This window comes from Larus michahellis, chromosome 11 (assembly GCF_964199755.1).
Source record: "Larus michahellis chromosome 11, bLarMic1.1, whole genome shotgun sequence".
Lineage (NCBI taxonomy): Eukaryota > Metazoa > Chordata > Aves > Charadriiformes > Laridae > Larus > Larus michahellis.
In genome coordinates this window covers 16,011,308-16,023,460 of record NC_133906.1, presented here as the reverse complement: position 1 = coordinate 16,023,460, position 12,153 = coordinate 16,011,308, and the positions used below count along the sequence as shown (strand labels likewise).

General features: G+C 38.0%; 1 protein-coding gene across 1 annotated transcript in view; it reads left to right on the top strand.

Annotated features, from left to right (window-relative positions):
- Window positions 1-12,153, top strand: part of TRPC7 (transient receptor potential cation channel subfamily C member 7) — a 114,978-nt gene that overhangs the window by 40,271 nt on the left and 62,554 nt on the right. The window contains exon 2 of the mRNA XM_074604267.1: window positions 401-1,178. Coding sequence (XP_074460368.1) covers window positions 401-1,178 — 778 coding nt within the window. The remainder of the gene's footprint in view (window positions 1-400; window positions 1,179-12,153) is intronic.

Sequence of the window (12,153 nt, the reverse complement as noted above, 5' to 3'; positions counted from 1 at the left end):
AGCTTGCCTTGTGCCCTCAAGGATAAAGCTCAAGAAGAGCAATTGGGAGAACAATTAAGTTGTGGATATCACTCCTAAATACTGTGTAATGAAGTTCTAAACAATGAAAACGGAACACAATGTGCTAAGACTTTTTTTTTTGCTATTTCTCAAGTTAAGAATGTGCTGTGTATCCTTGCTAAAATCCAGAAGGGTGTACAAGTCAGAAGAGAATTGTCTGTTGTTCAGAAAACTAATTTTCTTTATTCCACATGTATCCCAAATAATTTTCAACAAGTGAACCAAATCATAAAAAGCTAGCAAGATCTGATCATAACAGACATTTCTAACCTTATTTCAGGTTATGTGAGATTATGAATCTCCAAGAATATAACCAACTTTCCTTTCCGGTTTTCTGCAGGTCGAGAAACAGCAATTATAAAAACATGCATCGAAGGCACACAACCCTTCGGGAGAAGGGCCGGAGGCAGGCCATCCGGGGCCCTGCCTACATGTTCAATGAGAAAGGCACCAGCCTGACTGCAGAAGAGGAACGCTTTCTCGATTCTGCAGAATATGGCAACATTCCCGTTGTGCGAAAAATGCTGGAGGAATCCAAAACTTTGAACTTTAATTGTGTTGATTATATGGGACAAAATGCCCTACAGTTAGCTGTAGGGAATGAGCATCTGGAAGTGACGGAGCTCCTCCTCAAAAAGGAGAATCTCGCTCGAGTTGGAGATGCACTTTTGTTAGCGATCAGTAAAGGATACGTGCGCATTGTTGAAGCAATATTGAACCATCCAGCCTTTGCACAAGGACAGCGTCTCACACTCAGTCCCCTTGAGCAGGAACTGAGAGATGATGACTTTTATGCCTACGATGAAGATGGTACTCGTTTCTCCCATGACATTACCCCTATCATACTTGCTGCCCACTGCCAGGAGTATGAAATTGTTCACATCTTACTTCTAAAAGGCGCACGGATTGAAAGGCCGCATGACTATTTTTGCAAGTGCAATGAATGTATTGAGAAGCAGAGGAAAGATTCCTTTAGTCACTCTCGATCGAGAATGAATGCCTACAAAGGATTAGCCAGTGCCGCTTATTTGTCTCTTTCCAGTGAAGACCCTGTCCTTACTGCTTTAGAGCTAAGCAATGAATTGGCCAGACTAGCCAACATTGAAACTGAATTTAAGGTAATTTACCACTGTGCCTTTTTCCTTGGGCTGAATATTCAGGGTACTGTATGTTGCACATGTTTGATCAAGTCTTGGTTTGCCGTTGGGGGTTGGGGGAGAAAACAGAAGCTACAGAAACTGGCAGATGCGTTAGCTACATACACGTAGATTCAGATCTTTGTGCGTTCTCCAGTTAATAAATATTTGAAACTGAATATTGCATATTATAGCAGAGCCACCCTTACTCAGAGTTTTTATGTTGCACGATGTGATTGCTTAAAATCTCTAGTTTGCAGCAGGAATAAAAATTAGATTATCATCAAAATGGAGATGCATTTTTTGTAAAAAAGGTAAGTCCTTTTAATTAAGCAATCTATTTTAGAGGCAGAGCTCTAGAGGTTGGTTCAATGGATTAAGAATCCAGTATATCTAGTTCTGTTACAATGATAAAAGGTGTAAATTAAGCAATTTTGGTTCTCTGTAAAATAATTTAAAATACATTGCATCTTAATGGTTTAGTACTGCAACTGTACTGCAACATGATTAATCTCATGAAAAAGGAGGGGGAGAATGATCAAGAGATTGCTATGAAGTTTATCATCATGCCAAACATAACAGTGGAACTTGCAGAACTCTCTTACAAGTTAGTCAAGATTTTCATTATCATAATGAGTTTGTAAATATCCAATATCATTTGCATTATTTTCCTAAGTCATTTACATGACATAAATAGCATTGTCTCCATTTCTAAAATAAATTAGTCATGAAAAAACTCATTTTCAGTGGCTCAGTCATCAACATAAGACTCTTTTCTGACTTATGACTATTGTGCAGCTACAGTGACACTGGGGTAATAAAATCACAAATAAAATTTTGTGAGTAAACTGGGGTAGGATGCCTGCCAGGAATCTATTGTTTTTAATTTAGAAAACCATTCAAGTGTTAAAGCATCTATTTCAGGGTTTGTAGCTGTACTCTCTCCAATTTAAAAGTGGCAAGAAGGCACGTTCTCAAGCTGTTGCCTTTGAAACTCTGTAGTAAGTCTCTAACAGGAAAAAATACCCAAACCACTAAGCTCTTTTGGCAATAAAATTAGGGAAAAAAACTTGCAAACTCTTTTTAACTGTGCAAATCAGATTTGGAAGGACACAACAATTTAAAAGGGAGTTTTGACTTGCATGGCGTTCAGTCCTAATAAAGCAACCTCATTGGGTTGAGTGAATCTGGCTGCTTGAGTGAGATTACTCCAGTGTGAAAGCGCTGTGGGGTCACACCCATAGTTAACAACATTAATATCTCATTAATGTTCCAGCTTCTTTTTAGTAGAAAACCACACATTAGTTGGAGCATGAGCCACCTCAGGTATTGCATACCTGTCAGTTAGAAGTGTCTTGCTGCAGAAAAGTAAGCCTATTTCTACCAGAATCCCTCCTTTTGCTCATAGAGCTCCCACCACGGTCTAGACTGGTGCTGGCAGGTACATGAACCCTCCAGGAGCAAATAAGCAATCAAATGTTAAATAGTCTCATGGTGTTTATATCTCCCCAGCATTGGCAAATGGCTGTGGATGAATCAATACAGTAAATCAATACAGGAAAATCGTTAGAAACCCTTTGCCAAATTACTGTATTTTCAGGAAGGCTTTCCAATTTCATTGCCTTATTGTAAGGTTCAGTGCAACATGTATCTACGTATGTTAGTGAAGTACCTCAGAAGTACCCAACTTCAAAGTTGTCATATTCCTTTAGTATATTAATGCTTCCAGAAAAAAGAAACATCTCAATATTATGATGTATCCTCTTGGTAGAAAAAAAATCAGATATATGTATTTATGCAAGAATATTTATTCTTATTAATATAATCAGTGTGATGTGGAATAGGGTATTAATAAAACAGTAGGCTTTTTTCACAGAACAAGAAATTCTGAGAATTTATTTCTAGAAAAGAATGTGGTTATTGAATATGTATTTAAGAAGCCCACAAATGATGAAAATTTATGGAATCAGACAAGCTCCAGAGGACACTTTTTTGTGACCTAAAATAACACTTTCCTAGACTTTTTAATATTTACTGCTAGAGTTCTGTAATTACATTTGGTGCTCAACAGATTTATAAAATTATCACTTGGGATTATTTCAGAGTAGTTAGTTATTTATATGCAATTTTAGCAATACAGTTTTCAGGAGGTACAAAAAGTCCTTGAAACGGAAGGACTCGAGTAACATTTTAATGAAGTAGGTGGACAAAGAGTAATTAAGGGTTAGATAACCTACCTCTGAAGAAACTCCTAGCATGAACTAATTAAAATATAAATGCAGTACCTCTCACCTGCTGCTTGCTGCCCTAAATCTCTTACTCAGCAGCGCCATTCAGCACATCAAACTGAGAAGTCAGTACATACACTATGTTTTTAGAGAACACAAAATTTTTTAGGCAAGTTGCATCTTTGTACAGATATGAAAGGTGAAACAAAACAGCCACCTGAACCACCTTAAAGGAGAAAAGTTGCATTAGCTGTGGTTGGCCACAGTTTGAGAGAGACTCCATTGAAGATTACTAGGTGAAAATAATTTTATCAAATCTTTTTTACAGCGGCAGAAGCTTGAGTAGGTTGTTCTCACCCTAAATTGCTAAGATACAGTCATACACTGCAGTTCTTACAAAATGTCTTTGCACAAGCATTGCACATCACAAAGTAATATAGGAGTGTTACAAATGTGAAAATGGGAGTCTGGACATATACTAGATCACACCGCTGGCCTAAAGCAGACTTTCTGTTGACTGACCGATAGGTCTTTAATAGCAAGAGTAGATGTTCTGGCTATCAGTCTGGAGTGGATACGCTGCCCTGTTGAACTCCTTTCCTGATGTGTTGATTTTGGCTCAAATGCAAGGTCAAGACGGTCAGCCACTATGTGGCTCCCTACATGCTGCAAAGAATACTAACAGTGGAGGCTGGGAGCTGGAAGAAAGAAGGAAGGTGTCAGAGCTGATCAATGCTGATATTTTTATTGGAGTAGATACTCTATTGGAGTAAATCAGTGCTTTTTCACTGAGGTTTAGATGAGACTACAGAAGATGAGGATCTGTCCCAGTATTTAGAACAAATGTATAGTTTGGATCAATGTTGCTGTGACATTATTTCAAAAAGCTGTCAGCTTTTCTAATGTTTATTGAAGAGAAGGTTAAAAAAAAGTGGAATGATGTTACATTCACATGGAAGTAATTTGGGTTTTTCCCTTAAATTCTCTAGTGTCAAAGTCTTGCTAAAGTTTTCTTATTAATGGGAGAAAACAAATTGCTTTGAAAGATTTAGTCGATGAGTCTAGAAACAAATAATCTCCCTTCCCCAAAATAAGATGAAAAATATTGAACTGGTTGTTTCTACTGAAAATACTGGCAATGGGATTGCATTAAATGTCCTGGCAATTAGTCTAGAAACTGGGTGGGTAGGAAATCCCTCAGAGGTGGATTCTTGAAATTTCAGAAAAGAGAGAAGTAAATGGCAGTCACTGTGCGTGTTTTCAGGTTTTTATGCAATAATACCCTTCCACAGTGGAGGTAGTTCAAGTTAAGGTTCAACAACCTTAATTCAGTGTTTTGTCACTTTTGTATATCCCATTTGAAAGCTCAAAATTAAGAACCAGTTCACAACTTTCTTATTCTTTCCCCTTTTTGTTTTGTGTTTAAAAAAAAGAAAAAACCAAACATTCATTGGAGCAAGGGCAATACATATCAGGGGTCTGATATAGTCCACTGGATGAGGCCCTTGGTCTGTATTGCTGTTGGAAAGAGAGAGAAAGAGAAGGGAGCCTTCCTCCCCTTGGGGACTAGAGGGATCCCAGTTCTGCTAGACTGAAGTTATTTGTTTTCTCCCTCAAAACAGCTTCATATTTTAATCAAAGGACTAATGGCTGTTTTCTACCCTACAAATCATATTAAAGTTGCCATATAATTCTGTTTAAATTTTACTTTTGATTTTTAATTGAAATAAACCCCTCAGTTTCCCACACAGTTGTGCCCACTGTCTGCAGAAGCATGGTCACTAATGAAATGCCATCTTGGAATTAAAGCAAATTATAGTTTAATACCTCCCAACCAGTTTGTCTATATTTCATACTGTGTCAAGATATTTTGCAACTTTTAAGTAAAGCTGGGTGTTAAACACAGCTGACTTCAAAAGGAGATGTTGCACATCTGAAGATACTGGACCATGCTGTGCTTTTACTTAAATTGAAAAAAATCTGTGTACATTCCCATTTCTTTCAAAGTTGGCAGACCTCGTTCCCGAGTTGTAAGGCAAGTAATCCTTCTCTCATCTACCAGTGTATTCTGGGTTTTTTTGCTCATGCAAGAAAGGTTGGTGTCACTTCCAATGTTAATAACACAGCCAGGATTTGTCTGTATGAACTAGTCATCACCCATGAGCCAGACTGATGAGAATTGCTTGCCTCTTTGGTCCAGAGAAATCAATCTTCCCTGTGTCACCTTGGTGTGAAACCATATGCAGATGTCTTCACAGTTACCAGCTGTCCACAGCCAGCTGACTCATTTCCAAGACTGGAATATTAAAAGAACAGTCAACAGAATCATTTTTGTATGTCCAATGAATCCCTTAGGAGATTACATTTCTAGCAAACAGTCTGCAGGAAATGTCCTTGCATCTGTCTTTAACAGCAGTATTAGGCTTAATATTACTAACCCTGTCCTGGACACAGTGAGTGAAACACTGATCAATAGCACTGTTTACTTTTTTTAAAAAGCTGTGACTGTGCACTGCTGTTTCAGGTGAGATCCCACTCTACACCCAGGTCTGTTTTACAGCTTTGCACACTCTTAAATTAGACTACATGCTTGTCAGGAAATGTCCTTGTGATGGAGACAATCAGCCAATTCATTCCATTTAGCAATCCAGACAAACTAAATTATAGAATCGCAAAGGAGGCTATCAAAAAATGCCACCAACCATAAGTGGCAAATAAGATCTCATCTCCTGTTGATTAAAATGTTACTGAAGGCATGATCAAAACCAACACCTGGAAGGCATATGGTGTGTGGTCTTTGTTTATCAGTCCTACCAACATTGTCAGTTCATTTACTAAAGCATAAAGTGTTTTATTTCTAAATTATATGCCTCATGCTTTCACTTTTCTTTTAACTGCTGTTCTTTCCCTAAAACATGTTGGGAACCAAAAGCAGACTATAGCTGTGAGCCTGCTCTTCTGTGCTGGTGAGCATCATGTCCAGGCTCAGCTGGCTGATGGACTGCAAGTGGCTGCTGTGCTATTTGTGGGGAATGATGGCTTGTGTGGCAGCAAGTCAACTGTGTAGATGCCTACAGAGATATGCCTGCTAGGAACAGCTTGTTGTTTCAAAGGGGCTGCAATAATGTAAAACAGCTGAAGCTCAAGTCCCTAAATTCTTGTGATGCTGAAAGAGTGGCAAAAGAGCCCTGGAGGCTCAATGACTTCTATCTGTTAAGGATGATCTGTCATTGCTCCAGCACAGCTCTTGCTCCAGTAAGTCAACCCCACTTTTTTTTCTACCTAAATATAAATTAACTTCACAGGGTGTGCTTGGCCTAAAGTTTTTAACAGAAATGATCTTGTAAATTTTCTCAGTGTTTCTGGCTTTATCTCTGCAAATGAGAAATGGGGAAATCATTCACTTTGAGGATGATACCGTACTCCTGTTCCAAAGTAATGAGCATTGGCATACCTGGCTATGTCTTGAAGAGAAGTTGCAGCTTTTTAGGGTTTGTGGCTCTGCAGCCTTGAAGGTGACCTCCTAACCTTTCATTTCTTAGGCCATCTGCAAATCATGGGCATTGCTGAGGATAAATACATCAGAGATTGTTAAACTTTCCCCATATTGGTTGCTAACCTTGGTGAAATTTTATTTAGTGAAAGAAGTCTAACCACTCAAACACAAAATAAATAGTTTGTTGGGGTTTTTTTTAAAAATTGTAAGAAAAGAAGAAGGGATGGTAATAAATCTAAAGAAGATAAGATATAAAAATTACGTGAAGGCCTAAGAAAACTTGGAAAGATGAGCTGACTGCAGAAGTTGAGCTCTGTGGTCTTTACCAGGAAATATTTTGGCATGAAAAATACATGCTCCATGGAGTTAAAAAATACATTATTAGACTATTACTTTTGGAAATGAGTGATAATAAAAATAGGAAAGGGCAGAAAACATTGGGAAGCAAAATAGCAGGCAGGGGAAATATTTTGTGAGAATGGAGGACAGCAGTGAACTTGAAAAGAGAATTGTAAATTTACACTTTTGTAAATTCTTGAAAGCTATCAGGCTGTAAACCACTAAGACTGTACTAGGAAACTCTGCTTCCTACCAAACTGAACAAACTGAGGCTTGTTTGCTCTCAGGACTGACTGATTGGAGATAACCCCTGAAACTCATCTCCCATTAAAAAAAGAGATTGTCGCGGGAACCTCTCTAATTAGCCTCATGAACACTCTTGTAAATCAATCACTTAATTTTTCCACTCTGACCCATTCTTCCTTGAGTGATCCTTTTATCCTTTCATAATCTCTTGCCTCAGCATGCTCTCTGGCAGACATCTCTCTTCTGATATGTTTGGGAACAACTTTTATGAGTCATATTTATTATTTCAGCAAGGTGCTCTTTGAGGCTTTAGTGTTTTTATCTGGCCTTACTTTAGGTTGTCATTTCTTTTTCCAGAATTTCCATTCTTTTCTATTTATTTCTTCCAGACAGGACGTGTGTTTTGTAAATAGATGTCTTTTTACTTGTGCAACTTCCCCTTTTTCTGCTGTTTCACCTTGCTGGGTTTTAGGAAGAGAAGACAGAAGGGAACTGCAGAAACCTGGCCTGGTAGGCAGAATATATTCACTCCCTTTTACTACTGTTTATATTTTCTCCTGCATGAGTATCATCAATCTTACCTAATTCCTCTTTTGAAAATTAAGCATCGCCATTATACTAGATTTGAATATACGAATGATCGCTATTCCGAAGTGATCGTCTCTTGCACCAGGTCCTGTATACAGCAGTGAAGAAACTGCTGTTTCTCCTCCTGTGTGTTTTCTGACAACCACTCCAAAAAGCAGCTGCTTGGGAGTGAAAACCACCTCTTCCCATTGCATCCTTTTCCTCTGCTACCTCTTCTGATTCTCATTGCTAAATTTCTAATTGAGAGCAGAGGCCACTGGGTTATTCAGCTTTATCCCAAATTAATGCCTGATGACACTAAGCTTTGATGTGGCTGGGCCAGAACATCCCCTTCAGACCCTTTTTGTGTTGCAATTTATGTTCTAATTAGCTTGTTCTCTGCTTCTCCTCTTGGATCTACTCTACTTCAGCACCTTGGGCTTCTCTAAGGGAGATCCCTGCTGACTTTGAAGCCATCTTGGACTCAAAGTCAAGGGGATGACTCACTTTTTGATTATTTTTTTTTTTTATGTAAACACGCATGATACCTGAGAAAGAACAAAAATTTATACATTGCTAAATACATTTACACTGCTAGTGCACTTCTGTAGAAATAATGAAAACTGCTGTTTCTAAAGCTACGCTAGTAATCTATAATATTTTTTTCAAGTTTTTTGGAAATGAACTTTCTCAGGTCAGTCTTTAATGAGAACATTGTGTGGTTCAGGTTTTTTTTAGCCTTAAAAAAGAACTGCTTGTTCTTTTTTTTCCCCTCTCACCTAAAAGTTACTTTTCTCTACTGCCTCAAAAACACATGCATTTAAAAGCTACGATTCTTTTTCCAATTTTCACTCATGCAAAGCAAATGCATAAGCAGGTACAACCAATTACCCAACTCATAATACAGGAAAGAACCAATTTTAACTTTTTGTTGGAACAAATCTGGTAGTAAAATAAGAGAGGAAATTAAAAATGATCATGGAAATAGCCTGGGAGAAGGAGAATATATTTGAGCCTTGTAGTGAAATTTGTGTTTGGCTTACTGTACATGAAGAACCTGAAGAACTCGTTCCCCATGCTGTTCTTTTGCGGAGACAAATCCACTAATAATAGATGCTACATTGGGTTTGTCTCTAGAGCTAAATTATTTACTTGCAGATATGTTTTGGATGGATGTGTAGCAGAGACTGTGAAAAACAGATGTAGAGAACCCTCCTGACCTTAAAAAAACACCCAAATTTGTGACTCTTTTATTGTTCTCTTTAAATATTTATAAATTAAGAAATATCTTCTACATTTTGAGAGCTGTTATTGCAAGTGCTCTTTCTATGTCTGTTCTGTGATTAAATCATTTTCTGCCTGGCACATCGCCCAAGCAAAATGGTTTTGAAATGTTGCATGAGAAGAAAATCTCCAAAGCTTTTCAGAGTGGTTTAGAACCGATGCCAAAGCTGTGATGCCTGGAGCTATCTTGGAAAAAATGTATTTGTATCTGTGAATGTGAAGGTATGTTAACATCTGTCTATGTCTATTCACAGTAAAACAGAGTAGTAGATGCTGTGGTTCATAGTGAAGGGTATAACTCAGCCATTTACAACCCACATCTGCACCTGGAAAAAATAAGACCATTATTCATGAAAGTTGTAACTCTAGCGACAGACTGAGTAGTCGCATAAAATTGGATCCTGGCCACTGCCTACAAGGTCATTTAACCTACTTTATGGATGATTCGGTGACATTGTTGTTAAAATCTCCCAGATGACTTTGGTCAAAAAGGAAAAGAAGAAGAAAACCTCTTTAAAAGTTGACAAAATACTTTCTGCAGGAAAATATTCACTTCACTTCCCCAGTGAACAAGCCCATGCCTCTCTTTTGAAAGAGTTGGGGGGGGAACGATTCTCTCAACATATCAAATCAGACACAACGCATCAGTGTAAGAAAATCTAGTGTTTTAATTAATGTTTAAAAGGTTTTGTTTCCTTAAGAAAATTGCTTGGAGGAAACTTTTGGCATTTGGAGATGGCAAAGCAGAAGCAACCCTGGAAATATTTGAATCTCCCAGAGGGTACAGCTGGGATGCTTTTGCTTCACTTGGTGCTACTACAAGTGAGACTTTTGGCAATGCCAGTTTGCACACCGTCAGCACAACCATTATTACCCTTTACAGCTCCTTGGGAAGTAATTTCTAGTCCTGCTTAGTTAAGTATGAACAACATTGCGGCTGCGGCACCTACAGCTTACAGTTTCCAGTTTGATTTCACATAACAGCCCTAATACTAGAGCAGGATTCCAGTTTTGGTGAGCAACAGCCATGATCATAAAAATATAAAATAACATGGAATCCCCTTATAATCATTAATGGGAGACAACAGGAAGATTCATGACCTGGGTGGGAAGGGGAGAGCAATGGAAATGGTTCACATAACAAAGCAGCACAGCAGCTGTCTTCCCACTGTCATCATTTCAGAAGCATTTTCATGAAGATAAATTTTAAGCTGAACAATGCGATATTTTAGCCAGGTAGAGAGAGATGTGCAAAATCTGGAACCAGTTGGAATTGAGCGTCTTTCAGTTGCTTTAAAGTCATTTTGCTCCTGGGATTTCAGTGTTTCCTTACAAATAAGCAGCCCACCCTCTGTCAAGAGTGTATTTCTTTCAAGCTGAAAAATTCCTATTAATGGGCACAATTTAAGGGACCTGAAGGGTAGGAGTTGGTAAGGGTGGTGAGCAGAGTTAACTCCCTTACACATAAATAATGCTGTGAGGAATCTGTAGCAAAAGGGGGGAAAACTCCGAAATATTAGTGTATTTGTTCCCCCCCTGCCAGAAACGTCTGATATTAAATTTCTGAATCTGAAACTTCAAAACTCTGGTAACTGGGTTGCACTGGGGCTGTCATTGTGTTTTCTCTCTGCATAAATGGCTGGTGACTTTTGTTTTTCTTCCTCTTGTGGTCTGCTGTGGTGATTATATTGAGTCCAGATTTTCCATATAGTTCTTAAATCCTGGGTATGATGGAGGAAGTTAGAAATTATTTTTTTGCTATGTAAAGTGACTTTTATAATCCATTCTGAACTGCCAAGGCTTAGTGGCAACTAATTTTACTGAGACATCATTTTCAGGAAATACTTTTTTATGTGTGACATCTTACATAGAGTAACATGGAGCATATAGAATATATTTAGAAGACAGGGATTTAGAGTTGAGACATCTCCTTTTCATCCTTCTTGGATCTGAACTTTTGATAGTGAATACAAGGGGAGGGTCATTTACCTTTGATACAGACAATCTCTTGTAGTCAGTCAAGCATAATAAAGCTTGTAACATGTTAACATGGAATAGAAAATGTCTTGACTAAGCAGAAGGAAAAACAGCTGACATTTTGAGATAATTTGTTGTGTCTGAAGGAATACGTATGAGGGCAAGGTTAAATACAGGGTTATATTAAGTTAAAGTTAATGTGAAATAAAAGCAAGTGAAATAAGGTTAAATTGAATTAATATAGTGCCCATGTGTGTTGTAGAGTCATAGACACTACACACAGCTGAGTAAAGGTCAGTAGTTATCTGGTGTGAAGATGTAAGTGGCATTTAACTGGCTTTTGGGAGCCCTTCTAGTGAAAGTGATGCTGTGATACCTGTTCCTCATCCTGTTTCTGCTTCTCAGAGATGAGGAGTTAAGAAAGTTGTTTGGTTTGAGAGATGACTTTGATTTTAGGAATGAAGATGATTTGCCTGCATTGTATTTAGTCCTTTGCGTGCAAGCACTGCTCCTCTACAGCAGCTTTTTGAGTACAGAGGCTTAGAAGGATGAACATAACAGCTATAACGACTGTCACAAACCCAGCCGACAGGCAACAAAAGGTTTAGAAATACTTTCAAAATGTACTTAAACATAAAAACTTCAGCTTACCACAGTGTCATTTATTTCACCTTCTGTATTTTATAACAGCTTTAACATGGAAGAAAAACCCCAGTAGGTGGCAAAATTATGGTTCATTTGACCATCATATCATTTTAGGATTTCGTGAAACCATGTTTTCATCCTCACCCTTTGAAAGAAATACATAAAGTGAAGCTGA